General features: G+C 37.8%; 1 protein-coding gene across 1 annotated transcript in view; it reads right to left on the bottom strand.

Annotated features, from left to right (window-relative positions):
• LOC114645752 (sodium/potassium/calcium exchanger 3-like) overlaps window positions 1-21,714 on the bottom strand; it is a 406,374-nt gene that overhangs the window by 76,458 nt on the left and 308,202 nt on the right. Inside the window, exons 8-10 of the mRNA XM_051935338.1 lie at window positions 17,244-17,269; window positions 16,312-16,365; window positions 457-587 (exon numbers count right to left, since the gene is read on the bottom strand). Coding sequence (XP_051791298.1) covers window positions 457-587; window positions 16,312-16,365; window positions 17,244-17,269 — 211 coding nt within the window. The remainder of the gene's footprint in view (window positions 1-456; window positions 588-16,311; window positions 16,366-17,243; window positions 17,270-21,714) is intronic.

Raw genomic sequence — 21,714 nt, 5'->3', positions numbered from 1 at the left:
CACCAAAACATTACTAATGTTGCCTAATAGCCATTTCTGCTTGAAATGACTGATTTTTGAATGTGTTATTCTAGAGTATGTCTACATCTGACCTTTATGTCAGCAATTTGTTCTTGAACATAGGACTGTCAATGGCTGTGTGAGTTTGGCATTCTTGATAGACTCAAGTGCTACCGTTGTGTGCGAAAATACGAATACCTCGAGGTTGCTAATATTATTGATGGGGTGTCTGGTGCCATTTTTAAGGTCCCTTAAATGTTTTGTTTAATTTGTAATTCAACTGCCCATTAACAGTGTCAGAATCTAATATTACTTAAGTTTTATTTTGTATATTTTTATTATTTTTTCATAGTAAAACATTTTAACTACTTTTATAATCAACATGCAAAATTACTTTTCATTTGGTATAAACAGCTCATTTAATTCCCAGCACTTATGTTAAACTCTCCGACAGACCTTTTCTCAGCATGACCATTGATGTATCCAGGTGCTGGTTGTTCTCTGCTGCCTGGTGACCATTGACCATTCGAGGCTGATTGCGACTAGGGCCCCAGCGTTCCACTTGGCTATAGATCTTGGAATTAAACCTGGTAAAAAAGAAAAAAAAATGTAATTAATAATAACAAAAATAAAAAAGTTTCAATTAAAACAGGCCATTAACCCCAATATAAACTATAGATTATTAATGCCTATTCATTGAAAGAGTTTGAAATAATATCAATATCCATATTGGCCTACTTTCCCTAAACAATTATGACACACAAGTTGTAGGGGCTGCTTCATGGCATTGAGTAGGAAAAAATGGGGAAGGATAAAGGTGAAACACAGCCATTAACTGCATCTGTATTGTTACCCTTCAGGTTGAGGAAGACTATTCAAGTGAACTCTGACGTTTGGTCCGCCCGAGTGCCTAAAGTACTGTTTATAACCAGCAAAGTCCCTGGAAGTCGGAGTTCATTCTGCACCCTGGAGAAACTTGTGCTTCTGATCCCGTGGGGGACAGATTGTTTTAATCAAGAGCACTCTAATAGACCTGACAGTCAACTTTTTACTTATGCTATTATTTGAAAATGCTTTTCTTTTGCTACTTTCTTTATTAGATAGGGCTTGCTCTTTTGACATCATGAGACCCTTACACTCTGTCTGGCTTTTCTTTTACTATACTTGCTCTGTAGTTTTACAGTTTAGAGTATGAAAAAATATTTTCTAAAGCTGGTGTGGAATGTACCCTTCTTTTATCTGTTCCCTCACATTCTTGTTCAAGAGCTAATTATGAAGTAACAGCTGGCATCAAGCTAATTTATTTGCTTCAGAATTCAAAATATTTTGATCAAATCATAACAAAAAGTTTGAATTAGCATAAGCCGCCCTAATTTGGGGTGTTCATAAGAAGTGATTTACTTCATGAGGTACAAGTACATAATATACAAGAACAGTTACATCAAATGTTTTTCAAATATTAAAATGCATGCTTCAATTTAAATGTTTAAAGTCTAACTATTCTCAATTTTAATTGACATTTATCATTTTTCTCTCTCTGACAGAGGTCCATAGAGGGTTAGATCCTAAGAAAATAACACAATCAAAAATAACATTTTTAATTACTAACCTTGAAACAGTTTAAAACAATACTCCACATGCTTATGTTTAGAGGGCTAGGATCACTGGTAAAGGACTAAACATCAAAAATACTATCATATTTGAAATATAGTAAAACAACACTCCATGTTCTTATATTAACAATTTCCATATTTTCTAAAGTTTTTGTGTAACTTTGATCCTTCATATCTCTATAGAGAATGAACGCCTAGGGTCTCTTAATGTGGCGTACACAACTTCAAGTCCTTCTAATCATTTTTGCTGAAGACTCTTACTGGTTTACTCTTTACCATAAGGGTGCAACTTCCCGCACAAAATAGGGTGTGTTAATAGCTGAGTTGTACATTATCTCATGTAGATCGTTTTTATAAGCGATGCAGGTCCTCTGATTCAGCTACATGGCTCGGCTGTGTGATCCCGATTCCTACCACACATTCTGTGAAGAAATGCTCCCTGGTTTCTTTTTCAAACTATGTTGTACGAAGTTTGAAATTATAAAACAAGGTTCAGAACACAATTCAATCAAGAATACAAAGTACAACATTCTTGAAACATACAGTGGATTCAGAAAGTATTCAGACCCCTTCACTTTCTGTAACTTTATTGTGCTGGTAAATGAATACATTTGCCTTTTTCTACACTTAAGAACCCGTAATGACAAAGTGAAAACATACTTTGAGAAATGTCTGCAGATGTATTAAAATCAAGAACTGAAATCTCTCATCCATATTAGTTTTCCACTCCTTTATGGGGGCACTCCAAATCGCGGTCAGGTGCATGTGTTTATTAATTTTGTTCATTATTCCTGAGATGTGTCTAGAACTTGACTGGACTGTGGCAAACTGAGTTGACTGGACATTGTTTGGAAAGGCACGCAGCTGTGTATATCAGTACCCATAATTCACACCGCAAATCAGGACAAAAAACAAGCCATGAAATCCAAGAAACTCTGTGTTGATCTCCACAATCAAACTGTGGTGAGGCATAAATCTGGACAAGTGTATTAAACCATTTCTAAAGCTTTAAGTGTTCCTAGGAGCACAGCATCCTCAAGAAAATGAAATGGAAGATGTTTGGAACCACCTCGAGTCTTCCTAGAGTTGGATGTCCATCTAATAACTGGGTGAGAAAGGCTTTGGTGTTGGTCAGAGTGGTGATCAAGAATCCAATTATCATTCTAACAAAGCTTCAGCTTCAGTCTTTTGCTGAGATGGGAGTACCTGAAACAAGCACGACCATCTCAGCGGTGTTCCATCAATCAGGTGTTTGAGTGAAAAGGCATATGGCAGCCCACTTCGAGTTTGCCAAACAGTATTTAAAGAACTCTTGTTCTGATGAAACAAAAGCTGAAGTCTGTGGGCAGAACTCTACTAAACAGTATGTCTGGTGAAGACCAGGCCCTGGTCATTACCTGCCTAATAGCATCCCTACTGTGAAGCATAGTGGTGACTGCATCATGCTATGGGGGTGCTTCTCAGCAGCAGGGACAAGCAGACTGGACAGAACTGAGGGACAGATGAATGCTGCCAAATAGAGAGAAATCCTTGTAGAGAATCTGTCCCAGAGTGTCCTCAGACTGGGGTAGTGTTTTCCCTTTCGGCATGACAGTGACCCAAAGCATACAGCCAAGACAACACTGGAGTTGCTTTAGGACAAGCCTCAAACTGTCCTTGAGTGGCTCATCAAAAGCTTAGGCTTAATTTCCATAGGACATATGTGGAGAGACCTGAAGATAGCAGTATGCAGACACTTCAGATTGAAGCTAGCAGAGCTTGAGAGGATCTACCAAGAAGAATGGGATAAATTGTCCAAATCCAGAACCCAAGAACACTCTACACTGTAATTGCTGCCAAAGAGGTTTCTACAAAGTAAAGAATTTAAGGTCTATATACTTATATACTGTAAATGATGAATATTAGTTTTTGATTTTTAATAAACTTGCAAACCTTTCTGAAAACACGTTTTCTTGTCATTATGGGTTGTTGAATGTAGACTGATGGGTGATAATGATTTTCTGAATATAATGAATGTTAAAAACATTGTCCACACTTTCTACCTCATAACTTCTCATTTCAGACAGCCATACAGAGCAAAAATATTCTGAGATAATTCCTTATATATTTTAAGTCATCAAAAGCAAATAAAACTATGGCAGATGCAAAAGCAGGCTGTCTTAGATTTGCATTAGTGCATTCTGGCCAAATTCTGTAAAGCTTTACACTGTTCCTCTTTTCAATTTTAAATAATATAAAACATTGATTTTCCATTGAGTTATGCAGGGTGTTTATGGTTCTTCTGGTTAAGCAGGATAAGTTGACTTGCAAGCGTACTGCAGGAGATCACAGTAGATTTATCGTTGCATAATCTTATCCCATCTGACGTTACTCCAAATAATGCTATTACGAGATCAGGAGCAATTGTGAGTCCAACACTATCTGATAAATAAGCAAATATGCCCATCCAAAATGACCTTAGTGTGGTGGAACTTTCCTAAAACAATGAGGTGGGTGTGTGGTGACATCGTTCATGGGATTCTGTTGCTAATACTTGTAGATAATTTTAAGATTTTTGCAATGCCAAATTAAACCATGCATTGCAGAAAAACAGTGCATGTTATGAATAAATTAATTTTATTCCTTTTCTGAGATATTTATTAAGGGTTCAATTTTTGTCTATGGGTGCACACCATAAAATTAGTTGCTAACGTCAATATCTTAATAATTGCTAGATAAACTATATTCAGGCACAAACATTGAAAGGAAGAGTTCCTTTTGACAAATTTTCCAACTTGTATATAAAAAGAGATGCACTGCTGGAAGGTTATATTTGCCTTGTTGCTGATCAAAGGATGCAAACAAACTATCAACACAGAGGTCTCAAAAGGTCCAGATCCCAAAGTCCTTCCATGAATTAAACAGTTAAAAAAGGCTGAAATATATGATCATCATACTCTGGAAAAGCAGAAAATGTCCACTAGAACTGAACTGCTTGCACTGGCATGGTGACATAAACTGTCTTTGACTTTATAAAATCTCTTGTCCTATGCCACCATCTCCTTCTTAAAACAACTGCTGCTATTTAAAAAAAAAACACTGAAAAGAAAAAGAAAAAATCTGCATGTCCTTTTAGCAGTGACCATAATCAATTTTTGGACCAAAATTGTAATGAAACAAAATGCACAGTGACAAGGACTTCCAAGAAAACAAAGTACAAATTAATGACCTTGGCATGCAGTCGACACCCAATGTATCAACCAGTCAGAAAGCAACTCTCTGTAACAGTCATGCGCTGGAAAGAAATCACCACAGACATTGCTTACTTTCAAATGAAATGCGCATACTTTAATGTAGTACTATGCTTGAGTGAACAATTCTTTCGGAGCACTAAAGGTTTAGCTTCTAGAATTATTTTTATTGTAGCATTTGAATGTATGCTTGTTTGTATTTTTCTGATTAACATTTTTACAAGCATTTACATCAAATGACTATGTTGGCTTCATAAAATACTCTGGATACTTAAAAGAACATGCAAAAATGCAGATTAATCAGAAGCAAGACAGAAGAGCTGGTGGTGGACGTCTGGTGTGCAAAAGAGATTTCAAGACCAGTCAACCTTCACAGGGAGGACAGGGAAGTGGTGCAGAGCTACAAGTACCTGGGTGTTCACATAAACAGCAAACTGGACTGGTCTGACAACACAGTGGAGCTGTTAAAGAAGGGCTGGAGCAGACTGTACTTTCGGAGGAGACTTAGGTCTTTTGATGTGTGCAGCAAGCTGATGGAAACATTCTAGCTGTCCATGGTAGCCAGTATGGTGTTCTACACTGCAGTCTCCTGGGGGAGCAATTTGAGCTCAAAAGAAGCAAAATGCCTGAACAAACTTATCAGGTAAGCCTGCTCCACCACAGGGCTAACCCTGGATACACTGGAAGCTGTCTTAGAAAGGAGAATGGTGGCAAAATTGGATGTCATCATGAAAAATCCCCTCCATCCCCTCCAGGAGGTGCTCTATTGGAGCACTTTTAGCCATAGGCTTATTCCACTATGGTGTGCTAAGAAGCACATCTGGGGGTCTTTTCTGCCCACTGCTATCAGGCAATTCAATGCTTCCTCCCGAGGTACTTGTTAAATTCATTTTGAAAAATCTGCACAGTATGCATTTGTTCATTTTTATTTATTTATCAATTGATTGGTTCACTGCATTCTTTGTCCTGTGACTCTGTATCCTTGTTTTGTTTTATTATGTTTCTGTTGCTGTATGCATCTGAATATCCCCATGGGATCAATAAAGTATATCTAATCTAATCTAATTACTACTAAATAAAATAAAATAAAATCACTAAAACTCAACTGCTGTGTGTTTTTTCAAATAAATGCTTTTCATGACAATTATAAAGGAAATACAAGAACATGATAGACAGGTGGCATATGGACAATATGACCAAATTAACTGGACCTGTTCACTTGATCAAGCATGACACAGTGGCAGCGTTAAGCTCTGTGTCCTCACAGATCCTGGATTCAGATCCCACACCTGCCTGTTTCGCTGTGTGTGTTCTTCCTCCAGACGATCTGGTTTTAGATGTGTATTATGTTAACTGTAGATTAAAAAAAAAAGTAGTTGTGTGTGAGTGTGAAGATGTCTTGCAATAGACGGGTGTCTCATATGAAGTTGGTTCCTGCTTTTTGCTTAATGCTACTCAGATAGATTTCAACACCCAGATGCTAACTTGGATGGTGTGTTTGAGAATGTTTATTTAAATTATTCACTTGTCTTAATAAGAGAGAAAAAAACTTTTGGATGTATATGTACATTATTGGCTTGTTTGGAAGTTTTTCGGGCTGTGTTTTTGAACACACCTTTACCCTTCTCACAATTGCCTCCTCCTCTCTTGACGAAACAACCTGGGAACCTAAGGGATATACTGTAAATAGCAAAGCGTTGATAACTCTAAATGCCTCAGTGCTTGGCCTACTCGCTTGTTTAATGAGTAGACCAAGAAGTGTGTTGGATAGAATATGCAAAGGTTTGGCTCCAGATATTTCAAGGATCTGAACCAACCAAAGAAGGTTGAAAGGAAGAAAAAGAGAACTGCTTCTTCTGGTCACAGAGCCCTAAACTGTGATAAATGGAAATGGACAGACAGAACAACATTTTGAGCATAGTGTCTGCAAGGAACTGAATTCCTGGGGAGACTGCTACAGGAAACTTCCCCAGAGGTTGCCCATTGCACATACTGGGAATAGACCACTGGGGTTTTGCTTGCTTAAGAAATGTTTCCCTTTGTGAATTGTGAAAAATTGAAAACATCTTGCTTCTCACAGGAAAGAATATTTAAAATAAAAACATCTCCAGGATTTTAGGGGTGAGGCTGCTACTCCAAGATCTTAAATTTTTGTTTGGCAGGTACCCCCTTGTAGCCATGCAATTCACAAAAGCCAGCAACCTAAAAATAGCCAGATAACAATTTATATATAATGAAGGTGTTTTAAATCCCACCATACTCATTTAAAGATATTTTAAATGAATTATAGCTCTTTTTAAAATCACATAGTTCAAAGCTAGTGTTTGTTTATTTAAAGGAAAGGCACAAGACAACCCTCAATCAGGGCCTTAATGGATAATCTTACAATTACCACATCCTCAGTGCCAGGAACCAGGTGGATTCTTCAAGGTCTACAAACGTTCATTGCATTGGCAAGGATGAGCTTCAAACCCAGCAAGTCTAGGTCATTGTTACTGAAAAAGGGGCATTTAGTGGACAAGTTCCACTTTTCACTAGCCAGGGACATCATTCTGTCCATTACTGAGCTGCCAGTGAAGAGTTTGGGGAAGGTCTTTCATGTCAGCCTCAAGGACTCCAATTCTATCAAAAAGACCACCAAAGACCTCAAAGAGTGGCTTACAAAGGCAGAAAAGTCAGGTCTGCCAATGACATTCAGGGCCTGGATTTACCAGCATGCCATCCTGCCCAGGATCCAGTGGCTGCTGCTGGTCTACAAGGTCCCAATGACAATGGTAGAGTCAATTCATGCATTTATTTCTAGTAGGACTGACTGCAATTTGCTGTTCACTGAATGTTCAAACTGTTCTTTATACAGCTTCCAGTTAATCCAAATTGCTGCTGCAAGAATTATTACAAGAACAAGAAAATATGAACACATAACTCCAATTCTTAAATCCTCACACTGGCTCCCAGTTAACTTTAGGGTAGATTTCAAAATCCTTCTTTTAACTTATAAAGCCTTGAATCCTCAAGATCCAGCTTACTTGTCTGAACTTATCATGACTTACAGACCAGAGCGCACATTAAGATCTCAAGATGCCGGTCTGCTTATGATTCCAAGAATTAATAAAATAACAGTGGGAGGTCGAGCTTTTACTTACAGGGCCCCTAAACTGTGGAATGGTCTGCCTGCTACTATAAGAGGCGCCCCTTCGGTCTCAGCTTTCAAATCCCAGCTGAAGACTCACTACTTCAGTTTAGCATATCCTGACTAGAGCTGCTGGTTAACTGTGCAGACTGCATCTCTGTTGTTAGTCATTAGCATTAAAATATAAGTAGTATGATTTATTTATATAGTTATAATTTGTTACTTCTTCTTCTTCATTCGGCTGCTCTCATTAGGGGTTGCCACATCGGATCATACTAACCCTCATCTATTCTGTTTGTGACACTTGGTGCCACTGCCCACCTGCCAAGTTGTTCTGCCTGCCTAAGGTAAAGTCATCTCTGATGGAAGATCACAGGAATCATAGGGTAGAGGGGTCCTTTCATCGGATTGGATGGTCCAGTGCTGACACAGCTGTGGAATGGCCAATAGGGGGAGGCAGCTTGATGACCGCGGTCTCCTGTACTTTGAAGAAATCCAAATCGTATTATGTGATATCATCTACTGTTGAATTCTGCTCTGAACTTGTAATATTTTTATTGAACTATTATATTGTATTGAGGATTACTTGTGTTCTGTTCTGTGTATTGTATTGTGTTTACCCCCTTTTTTTGACACCCACTGCACGCCCAACCTACCTGGCAAGGGGTCTCTCTTTGAACTGCCTTTCTCAAGGTTTCTTCCATTTTTTTCCCTACAAGGATTTTTTTTGGGAGTTTTTCCTTCTCTTCTTAGAGAGTCAAAGCTGGGGGGCTGTCACAAAGCAGGGCCTGTTAAAGCCCATTGCGGCACTTCTTGAGTGATTTTGGTCTACACAAAAATAAATTGTATTGTATTGTATTGTATTGTATTGTATTGTATTCTCTTCTATTCTATTGTATTGTAATGGATTGGAGGATCAGCAGTTACCTTCGCAGGTGGTTTGGCCTTCCATGCAGCCTCAGTAGCGTGGCTCTATATGGAAGTAGTAGCTTCTTGTAACTCCCTTTTAGAGGTTAGAGAGTTCATGGTGTTGAGGACAAAGGAGGCACTCCTCTACAGGTACACGAGGGATCCACAGGTGTCAGCAGCAGAAACTGAAGTCAGGACAGGCAGGAAATGGAAAGCAAGCGAGACACTGGAGGTGGCAGAGGTCCGGCTGAGGCAGAGGGAGATTGTGGGGAACGTGGTTAGAGGTCATGCTGGTCTTGGTTACTTTCCCGCGACCCAACTTCACAAAGTCACTCATAAAAAGAGGCTCCTTCTTCTCCAGGAGGAGGTATGAGCAGGCATAGAGGAAGAAAGAGTAAGCAGGACGGTAGGTCAAAGACAGCAGGGAGCATGGCCAAAGTGGGAATCGGTACAGCAGCAAAGGGTCACCTAGGATAAAATCCTGCAAACAGATTACTACAGAGTCCGGTTTCTGATCCGCTGGCAGCATGACCAAGTGCTCAAGGTAGTCTCTGAGAAAGTAGCCTCAGCTATGGCAACAAGTGAGCAATGCCACCCAAAGAAGATAAACTTTGTTAAGCTGGAGAGAAATACATTCCAGAGCCAAGATTGATGGGCCTCCTTGCCTCTGCAACTGATTGGCAGCTGAAAGCTGATCTGAAGAAGCAGCTGTCCTTTCCAGAGCACATCGTCTCAACAACACTGCGTCCTGACATGGTCATCTTTTTCAGTTCTACCAAACAGGTGATCATGGTGGAACTCAGGGTACCCTGGGAAGAATGCATGGAAGAAGCTCAAGAGAGGAAACGTGCCAAGTACCAGGAGTTGACAAAGGAGTGCAGGAAGCTCAGCTGGATCACCCACTGTGAGCCAATCGAGGTGGGATGCTGGGGCTTTGCAGGCCATTCTCTCTGTAGAGTCTTGATGAAGCTGGGAACAGCAGGTTTAGCAAAGAAGAGGGATGTCATATCAATCTGTGATGCCACAGAGAAAGCCACAAGGTGGCTCTGGCTGAAGAGGGAGGCTCAGTGCCATTTGCTGCTGGGATGCAAGCTGGGTTCTGATCACTCCTGGCTGGGTTGTCTGGGTGAGGGTGTATGATTTCTTAACAAACCCGAAACACCTGTTGACCCCAGGATACATCACAGATGATGCATTCCAGTACTTCCATGGAAGTATTTTTGAAAGGTAATCTTTTAATAAGTCAGCACATCAATTAATAACAATTTGGAATACAATCCGCTAAACTAAATTTACATTTAGAGACATTTTTCATTTGATCTGAAAATATGTGAAAATGATTTCAGTGTCTTTACCAATATCTGCATTGCTGCAGATATCTCTAAATTATAACTTGGTTTGCCATAGGGTCAAAGAAGCAATAACCTGTGTACAATGAAACGATACATTCTAAAAAAAAATGAAATATAAATTTTATAATGTCAGACCCGCAGATTTAAACACAGTGTTTAAGGAAAAATAAATGAACTTGACATCTGAACTTTTCACTTCCAGTCACATGTAATAGCAAGTCATTATTGTCCAATTACAGCTTTTAATAATGTTACATTCTTTTTTAAGTGTTTCCTGATCAATCTCTTAGAAAGAAACACATTTCTAAATCTGTCATTTCTAGCATGTAAATTAAAGTGAATTATCCATAAAATATTACATGTCATTATCTTATTCTGAAAATTAAAAAAAATTATATCTTGCTGAAAAAAGTATATTCTCCTTTCCCAATTGCCTAGTAGTTAATCCACAAATGTAGGAAAAATGTAAAATCATGTCTGCAGAACAAAATTTAATGTAGCAATTTTTTTTTCAAAGTTTCCAGCATTCCAGCATTCTATAATAATAGTAACTGTGCATCATTTTCATATAAGTAATTGTTTTTTTATTGATTATGCCCATATTCCGACACAGACACACAGAAACATTGCTCTAAGTGTGAGCAAATTGTGTTCAGAGATGTTAATAATAATAGTAATTCTTTACATTTATATAGCACTTTTCTCAGTACTCTGCCTAACTAAAACATATAAATTCATTAAAATTATTGAATTGAGTCCATGGCAATACATTTCTGATTCTGTATGCATTTCACAGTATTTGTTGCAATCTGTCTAAATAAAAAATACTTGAGTGATTTTGTTCAAAATCAATCCACTTCTAGAATTTTGCAGTGCTATTTGCTGTGCTAAGTTTCATTTGGATGGAGTGCTTTGCTTTTGACACACAGAGTCATCAAATTTCAACCCCACCACAATGCTTTCTGCATATACATTCTCACTGTAGAAAGTTCAAATGAAAAGCTTTTAAATGATGGAAGACCTGCACACACTTGATGGAGGCTACACAGCCAAATGCTTTGTGTCTTAGCTGTTTGGGATGTGTAAGGTTCGCCTTTGTCTTTTGTAGAGGTGCACTGACACAGCCCTTTACTAACTCCATGGAATGTCGAACTGTATGTTGTTTTAATCCTGTCTGCAGCCTTTTCAGTAATTTGATTTTTTTTGTAGTAAATGTGAAAGCATAGCCCTTTTTCCAAATGTAATTTTCTGACATCCTTCCAATTTCTGTTTATCCTTCCCACCAGAAATTCTTAAATATTCTTATTTATTTGTTTATTTTATGCTTTGTGTAATATACAGTACATTGTGTTGTAGAACCATTTAAAATGAAATTCTGACAATATGGAATATGAATGTAAGTTTTTGATCACCTTGATTATGGCAGTTTCTTTGTTGACAAAGCTAGGTATTTGTTTATGTAATTGATGCCTGATGAGTGCTTACTAATATGTATTTTTTAATTTTAATTTTGTGAAATTGAAAAAATGTAGGCTATAGTTAGCAATAATTTAGGTAATAGGCTTGAATAAGTTAAAGATGAGTTACTCATCTGTATTATCAATTACGTAATAAACTGACAGTCCTAAAAACAGTGGCTAATGCTTTGTAGCATCAGGAATAAAGTGTACAATTTAAAAAGAATACAAGGAGACTTTGGTGGTATGAGCATTTGTCTTTAGTTTATTTGTCCATTTTTACTCTACTTTTTTTGGTAAAGCTTTCATTGGCACGCTACCTGTAGTACCTTTTGCACCTTCTCCTGGGGAATTCCCAGATACTGCAAGGATAGTCCCTCCAACTGTCCTCGCTCTTTTCCCTTAGTCTTCTGTAAGCGAGCTGAGCCTGGTATACCACTTGCAGGAGGCAGCCATGAGAAATATGCCTTAGCTCCTTACTTCATGTTCAGACCACCTTAACCGGTTCCTCAGCATTCAGGAAAAGATTGCCAAGTTCCTCAGACTGTTGCCGAGAGTAAACCCAGTAACCTTTCCCTGGACATTAATTCTAGTCACCAGACATGGTGATCCTTTTGGCAACTGGCCAAAGCTAATGCCGAGAATGGACAAGTAGACTTTAGTTTTGTCATGTTTGACTGGCTTGTATTGAATGTTACTTGCTTTTAAAAACTTCAATAAAATGTTAAAAAAAAGAATGGGCAAGTAGAATAACCTGAAAAGCAAAAGCTTTATTTGAGGAATTTGTTGCTAAAGAATTTGTTTTTGCAAGAAATTATTTTTTTTAGTTTTGAAATGTACAAATAATGTCTTTCTTTATGTTAATTTATAGTGCTATTCTGTCAATGACAATTTTTTGCTTTACTGTGGTTGCTAGCATTTTGTGTTAATTCTGTTCATCATTACTACACCTTTTATCTCCTCACATTCCACCTATATAAGATGGTGGTGCACGGCTTCTAGCATTCTGGCTTTGGATCTCTTTGAATCAACAAGCTAATTAAAAAGGCAGGCTCAGTTGTTGGATGCACTCTAGACCCTCTGGAGGAAGTAACAAAGTAGAGAATGAAAACAAAACTGATCACCATTAAGGACAATGCTGCACATCCTCTCTGTGACACACTAACACCAAGGATGTTTAGCTAAAGAATTATCCAGTTGAAGTGGTTAAAGAAATGCTACCGGGACTCTTTTATACCAATGCTTAAATGCCTTTGTAATGCCTCACTGTGACTGAAACTGCTAAGAAGTTTTTTCTTTTTAGTTTTTTCTGTTGTGTATGTGAGATGTTGTTTGTGATAACATATATTTATTTAATTGATCTTCTGTAAAAAGCCAAATTTCCCATGGGGACAAATAAAGTGCTATCTATCTATCTATCTATCTATCTATCTATCTATCTATCTATCTATCTATCTATCTATCTATCTATCTATCTATCTATCTATCTATCTATCTATCTATCTATCTATCTATTGTAGCAGTAGAGGCTTTTATCGACCTCTTGAACCCTCAGGTACCACTCCAAACACCAGGTAAAAGTCCAAGACTTCTTTATTTTATAATAATTACGTGCACAAAGCACCCTCCACTCCACACTACACATACAATCAATCAATAATCACTAATCAAGCACAAATACCAATCCTCCTCTCCCAGACACTTCGCCACCCTACCTCCCAGCTCAGCTCAATGTCTGGGCTTTCCCAACGTCCTTTTATACCCCCTGACCCGGAAGTGGTTCCTGTCCAACAATCCACAAGTCCTCATTACTTCCGGGTCAGGGTAAAAGTCCTTATCTTCAACCTGGAAGCATGTCGTTTCTCCTGTTCATGTGACCAGGACGTACTTCCAGGTTATAGGGCACATAACAGTCCGACAGCCTTCCTACAGCGACTCCTGGCGGCCCCCATGGTATCCAGCAGGGCTGTGCATACAAACTACAAAGTCCATGAGGCTCTGCTGGAATTCGGGGAACGTTCATGCTGTCGGGAGAGCTCCACCTGGCGACCTGGGGGTGAGGGCTGGACTATTTAGCCGGCCATCCACCACACTATCTATCTATCTATCTATCTATCTATCTATCTATCTATCTATCTATCTATCTATCTATCTATCTATCTATCTATAAAAGCTCCTCACTTTTTTGTTTTGTTGATTTGTTCTTTTTGCTGATTTTGCTATTCTGAATTTTGCCTGCTGCATACATTGCCTCTATTTCTCTCCCTTTAATGTCTCTTTGTTTCCTGCATGCTTGAGGTCTAATCATTATATTAGCACCCGCTTCAATGCTATACTTTGGCACAATGTCTGCAAACTGTCTCCTGCTGTAGTGATTCATTGACCAATCTCACTATTACCTCCACTCTAACTTGTGAACAAGACCCAGAGGTACTTGAACTCCTCCACTTGGGTTTGCTGCTCACACCTCACCAGCAGTACTGAGCCACTTTTTCTTTTCTTTTTTACAGATGACCACCATGAAGTCAGGTCATACTCGTTTCAACTTCATCAGACTCAATGCATGTACTGGATATCATAATTTTATGAAGCCAACAGGACAACATCATTTACAAACAACAGAAAGACAACCATTAAGCTCTCAAACCTAACATTCTCGAATCCACTTCTGTTAATTAAAATTGTGAAGAAGACAGGAAGCAAGATGCACCCTGGGCAGAGTGAATTGCCCACATTGAACCTTAAGGAGTATTCCACCCAAAAATGATGGTTGAGAAAAAATGTAATCTCATGTTTTCATGCAGAACAAAGATAAAAAAGTTTCTGATATAATATAACCCAATGGTAACCAACATTAAAAAACAGCAAACAATATAAAAATATCCATGAGAAAAATCTCAAATTATTTGTATCACGTGACGTCAGCCAGCAGAATGCTCACAACATCTCAAACACATGCATTTTTACTAAAATATTATTAAATAAGTAATTTCTGGAAAACACTTGTGAACTAAAATGGAAAACTCTCAGGCCTGAACAAGCATTTGAACAAGTCCAGTCCAGTAACAGCTTATTCATTGGCTAATGTTGTGTTTCACGTGTTAAGGAGAATACGAATTTTACTGAGAGAGGTGTACAACTAAATATTATAAGTTGAAAAAAAGCAAGTGCAAATATTATCGGGAAGAGATTATGCCTTGGACTTGTGCATATCCAAGAATCTTCAACAAGCTGAAGGTCAACTTACCCCTGCAGTTTTACAGACTACCACTAAATAATTCCAAGGTACTCTAGTTGTGAATATAAAAGCAACAACAAGAGACAACTCAACAATTCAAATGCTTGTTCACATCTGAGCATGTTTCATTTTAGTTCACAATTTAACAATATTTTAGTAAAAATGCACACGTTTGGGGCACTGTGAGCATTCAGCTGGAAATTTTTTTCATGAATGTTTTGTTGTTTGGTCACCACTAACTTAAATTGTACCAGAAAGTTCTTTTTTAATCACTGATCTCCATTAAATTATGAGATTACATTTTTTGTGTGGGTGTGTTTGTGTGTGTCCTGTGGTGGGTTGGCACCCTGCCCAGGATTGGTTCCCTGCCTTGTGCCCTGTGTTGGCGGGGATTGGCTCCAGCAGACCCCCGTGACCCTGTGTTTGGATTCAGCGGGTTGGAAAATGGATGGATTTTTTCTAAGCCATCACTGCAAACTACGTGGGGTAAGTAACAAACACAAAAAAATAACTTTTCCTTTAACACTAAGCGTGTGAACATAAATCTTGCTTCACAAGTTGACATTGTCTCTGACTGGTTTACTGTACTTGGACAAAACTTAGCACTGGTTTAACACTGAGATTATAGTAAACATTATCCTCAAATGTTATAAAACGGCATACACAATTTAAAAATCTATCTCCAAACTTTGCATAAATGATATAATTTTCAAAGTACACCTAATGAAAACTGTGAGTATTATAGTCTGAAAAATACACAATAAGAAATCAAATAAAATAAATATTTACATTTTAACTATCTAGAAAAGCCTGAAACACTTCAAACAAAATATAAATATTTAATATAAATGTAAATTGGGAGGGTTTAAAACCAAATATAATTTTAAAATATACATTGCACAAATACCCTAAATAAGGAGAAGAAAGGTTAGGCATTGAAATAAACATTTAACAAAATTGTATGCCTAACTTCTATAAAACAAATATTTGGAATTTAGCATTTTTGGAGGTTGTATATTATTATACATATATATATTATATATATAATCTACAGAAATAAATGTTTATTTGACAAATGTATAAAAGTGATGATGTTCAGTTTAAATGGAAGCTCATGGTAGCCCATATGTATAGCGAATGCAGCTGCTTGACACTACCCATGAGTCTTCAAACACATCTTTCAGCCTATGTGGTACCAACATACATTGTTATTGACTTGTACTATTAGAGTCACCAGACAAAACCTAAAGATTCACCAACAAATAAAAGGTGTCACTGCAAAACGTAGTTGTACCCTTGTTTACTCTAAAAGCATGCATCAGGTCTAAAAGAATAACAGAGTTGGCGGAGCTATAAATGATACAGTTAGGTGTTGCTCTTACTTCATGATGAGGATGTAGACCATGTACATCGTTATAAGAATGATGGACTCCCACCTGCAAGGTAAAGAAACAAAAGATGATAGCAAAGACAACTGAGTGGTGTGAACAGCATTGCCACGATAGCAGATAGAAGGTTGATGGCATGATATCTATAACAGGATGCTGTGATCTTAAACATGATTGCTTGCCTCGTTTTAAAACCCAATCAAAGAGCTGCTAGTCTTTCTCATTCGGGCACTGACATGACAGAGAATAGGGCTTTAAAAATCCCAGTGCTGCATTTGGATGAGACTTGCAATGAAATCATTTGATGTGGCAGATGAGAAGGAGAGACAAACACTAAAAGAGGACGAGAGAGAAAGAAACAGGTGGTCAGAATAAAGGAGAAGGGAAAATGAAAACGAGAAGGAGCAAGAGGAAGAGAGGATTTTTCTATGAATAGGAGCATTACAAATTCACATTGGATGAATATGAATGTGCCAGTTATAGCTGGAAAACAGGTCATAAATGTGCTGCTGAATATATCAAGCTGCAAGTACTGGGCTCATTATAAATGAAGTATTGTTATTTTATCTATTTATATGTCTTCCCAGGATAAAAGTATAAGAGAATGGCAGGTGTCAGAAGCTGGAAGAGGAATGCTACTTAAACTTACAGAAAATCAGCATTGCCTTGAATTTATTCTCTGATTACCATTATTAAAAACATAATTGGCATTCTCCAAGTAAAAAGTGCATAACTTATTACTGTTACTATTTTTATGACAATTATCATAAAATTATCAGTCAAAAAATCTTCAATTAAAAATGATTGCATTTGAACACACTTTAAACAACAGTTGAGATTTTTATTTTCTCTATGTATGTATGATTAAAGTATCATTTGTTATCTTTTTCTTGCATTCCAATGGTCAATGTATTTTAAAAACTTACCAAGCGACTTTCTCGTCATAGATTACCTGGATAAAAAAGGATAGAGAAGAGATTGTGGTACACAGTAATTTGACAATTACTACCTTGACCAAGTCTTTACTAAAATTAACATGGGAAACTTTTTTCTCCTTGTTGAACTGATATGTAATGAAATTCTGAACTCAAGCACAAGACGTGAAAAGCTACAGCATGCTGAAATCATAAAAATATTGGTAAAATAATTTAAAACAATATAAACATTTTTCTAACATTGATGCAAGGTAAAATATTATTTGCAAAAAAATGCATGAATGTGACTGCAACTTCAAATTGTCCAAATGGCATGGCAATAACGTGACAAAGCCAATGTGTTACTCCTGATGGAACTGCCACCTTCTGGTAGCTGCTGTGTACAGTATGCAAAGTGTTACAATGCAATGCACCAGTAATATGCACCTGTGGTTAAATCTGCACCACTGACATTTCTTTGTGACTTTGAATAAATTATTTAACCTGATTGTGCTCTGGTTGTATAAAAATGTAAACAGCTGTAGCGTATATGTAAAGAATTTGTGATGGTGATAACTATGTGTTCTGTTAGATTACAGCAGAGCAGCCACATTAGTGAGTTCTTAGAGTCTAACTGATCATCTCAAAGTGTAGGCAACCCAACAACAGTTCTGGATGCTTAACCCGTTAAATATTAGATGGCAGCAGATCAGCCACATAAGTGACTCGTGGAGCCCAGCTGATCACAGCAGTAGATAGATAGATAGATAGATAGATAGATAGATAGATAGATAGATAGATAGATAGATAGATAGATAGATAGATAGATAGATACTTTATTAAGTCTAGAATCAAGTGTTGGTGCTTGGGCTTTTAAATGTAAGACTGGGCTCAGGTGTGCTCTGCAATCAAAGCACTGTACAGTGGTGATGTATAGACTTTGAAGGGAAAAAAATATATGGTACTAAAAATGACACTGTTGTTGTCTAGAAATGTAGTTTTTGAATACCATTTTAGTAAAATTTTGTTCATACAATTCTCTATCCGTTTTTCATTATTCTGTCAGTTATTCAGGTATTTTTGTTTTGGATTAGCATTATGGCATGATATTAATTATTGTTTATTTTATGATAATGGCATTTTGTTTTCGCTATGGGCACCGGCATTTTGTGCAGGGACATGACTGCAGGTGTTGCTAAGTAATCAACCCGGATGTCGCACTGAGTGACACCACTGGAGTGATGATATTTAAACTGGCTCCTCAGTACACTCCCTGTCTGAGATTGACTACTTCTAGTGTCATTTGAAGTGTTTCATGATTTAAATATTTGGATAAGAACATGCAACTGTTACTCAACTTTGATTTTTGTCCACATTTTGGGTTGTCACACACATGCGAATAGGAGGCAGCTGAAGGGCTTAGAGAATAATGTTTACACATCCGCCCAGGGGGTGGCGGGGTGCACTGACTCTCTTTCTAAGTCTCCTGCAGACCTTTCTCGGGAAATCCTGACAGGAGCCGGTGCCTCAGCTCAGAGCATGTCACTTCCGGTAGCGGGCCCCAAGAACGACATCACTTCCGATCCCAGCTCCGAGGATGACATCACTTCCCCCAGACTCCCTATAAATCCTCACTCCCCTCCTCTAAATTTCAGTTCTGTTTTGGACTCGGTCTTGTAAACTACTTCTGTCTAACAATTCTTTAATTTTGCTGCCAGGAACATATTATATGGGTGGCTGCCCTAAACCTTTTCCATGTGTGGAGTGTCACTGTGTCACAGGGTGTAAACCTTTCTTAGGCTGGCTTTCCTTGTTTTGACAACGCTTGCTTCTTGACTTATGATCCATCTTCTGATCCATTTTCAATTTTTCCCCATGGTCTGTCGTTTTTCAACTACTGGCAGAACATGCTAGTCCCTTTGTAGCTGCAGTTTTCCGTCTCTGTCACAGCATTTTGTATTTGCTGTTTTTGTTTTTATGGCATGTGGGTGAATGACCTCAGCAAGTCAACGACAGCAAATTGTAATACACAGCTAGGCCTAATGGTTTTCATAAGTATATATATCATAATAAATCTAAAATATCATAGGTTAAGATACTGTATATTGAGTATACAGACAACAAAACCCTTCATTTATAAGGGGTTAGGATAACTTTCATGGAAAGGCTTCATGTTATCATGGTCAGAGACATGTTATGAAGTTAACAGTCAATACTAACTTGCCTCATGAATTTGTGTATTTTGTACACATCACAATATACCGGTTTTCCCTTGTTGTACCTACCCCTGTCAAAATATGTCAAATTATATAAGAAAAGTAAACAGAAGTATTGTTTCTATGTTATAAGAATGTGGAGAAATGCATTTTAGCAAATGTGCACATTTATGCACATATGTGAGGCTCAAGTCAGCAGGGTGTAAGATTGTGTAAAGCATGACATAAATAAGGAACAGCTTCAAAAACATCATTCATATTAAAAAGGGTAAAAATAAAGATCTTTAAAATGATTTACTGTGATCTAGTCTGCTACCAGATTAAGTGGTAATGGTAATGTAGTCCTCTGTGCAATGTCCTCTTGTGAGTGAGATCTTGTGTTGTATCTATAAATTTTAAAATTCTATATATCCACCTCTGTAAAGTTTTGAAATTAGGATAAAAATGGCTTGATGGGTACACAATTACCTACTTATGTAATGATAATTTGCAAGTAGGGCATGCCAAGAATATTATAATGGTTGCAAAAGTGAGTAACTAAAATTCAAATCTTTTTTATATCACACACTATTGTCACAGATCATTCATAATCATGACAAGCAAAAGAAGAAAAATAGCAACTTTGCCTCATATTAGGGCAACAAAGTTCCTGAACATTTTTAAATTAAGAAAGACCTTCAGCTTTTTTGACATTGAAATAACATTCTGTCCCAGTTTAGTTTTAGTTAGCATTTCATTTCTGTGATTCTTAGAATTCCTTACAGATCTCTTAATATATTATCATTTACTTTTAATCCTAACAAACAGTACATTGTCACTTTTCACTCTGGTTTCAAAAACAAATAATGTACACTCATTTTCAGTTTTGATTTCTGTATATAAAAGCAGTCAAACTAGTAAACAGCTTTGATGAACCTGAATCATCCTAAACTGGACATGACAGTTTACTACACTACCTGTGTCTTTTTCATCATCCCCACACAATTATTTGTGGTGTACTGTAGAGAATCTCAAAGTTGATTCTGAAACACCCTTTGTAGACTTGCAGACTTATTTTTCCAACCAGTTTCTCAATCAGATATGTATACTGCTGTCTTTGATTAAACTTCTTCTTAAATGGAAACAAGTGTGATGTAGGCGCTATGGGACTAGACCTTGAACCCCTAGTTTGTCCATTCAGTTTTCATCTCTGACTTACTTTACTGTGTGACCCTGAGCATTTCACTTAACCTGCCTGTACTGTTTGAAAAAAAATGTTGTCATTCTGTGTTTAAGAGTATACAGTAATCCCTCCTCCATCGCGGGGGTTGCGTTCCAGAGCCACCCGCGAAATAAGAAAATCCGCGAAGTAGAAACCATATGTTTATATGGTTATTTTTATATTGTCATGCTTGGGTCACAGATTTGCGCAGAAACACAGGAGGTTGTAGAGAGACAGGAACGTTATTCAAACACTGCAAACAAACATTTGTCTCTTTTTCAAAAGTTTAAACTGTGCTCCATGACAAGACAGAGATGACAGTTCCGTCTCACAATTAAAAGAATGCAAACATATCTTCCTCTTCAAAGGAGTGCGTGTCAGGAGCACAGAATGTCACATAGATAGAGAAAACAATCTCTGGCAAACAAATCAATAGGGCTGTTTGGCTTAAGTATGCGAAGCACTGCGGCACAAAGCTATTGAAGGCGGCAGCTCACACCCCCTCCGTCAGGAGCAGACAAAGAGAGATAGAGAGAGACAGAGTTTGTTTTTCAAGCAAAAATCAATACGTGCCCTTCAAGCTTTTAAGTATGCGAAGCACCGTGCAGCTGCACAAAAGATAGCAACGTGAAGATAATCTTTCAGCATTTTTAGACGAGCGTCCGTATCGTCTAGGTGTGCGAACAGCCCCCCTGCTCAATCCCCCTACGTCAGGATCACAGAAAGTCAGTGCAAGAGAAAGAGAAAAGTAAGCTGGGTAGCTTCTCAGCCATCTGCCAATAGCGTCCCTTGTATGAAATCAACTGGGCAAACCAACCGAGGAAGCATGTACCAGAAATTAAAAGACCCATTGTCCGCAGAAACCCGCGAAGCAGCGAAAAATCCGCAATATATATTTAAATATGCTTACATATAAAATCCGCGATGGAGTGAAGCCACGAAAGGCGAAGCGCGATATAGCGAGGGATTACTGTAATGCTGTATTTGATCCAATTTTGTAGACATTTTGGAGATATTGTACACAAGATCTTCTTTGCACTTTTTGTTTATTAGTACAAGATCATAT

The sequence above is a fragment of the Erpetoichthys calabaricus genome, chromosome 1, assembly GCF_900747795.2.
Source record: "Erpetoichthys calabaricus chromosome 1, fErpCal1.3, whole genome shotgun sequence".
In the NCBI taxonomy this organism is placed as follows: Eukaryota; Metazoa; Chordata; class Cladistia; order Polypteriformes; family Polypteridae; genus Erpetoichthys; species Erpetoichthys calabaricus.
The sequence above is the reverse complement of the archived record's forward strand: the minus strand, read 5'-3'. Positions and strand labels throughout refer to the sequence as shown.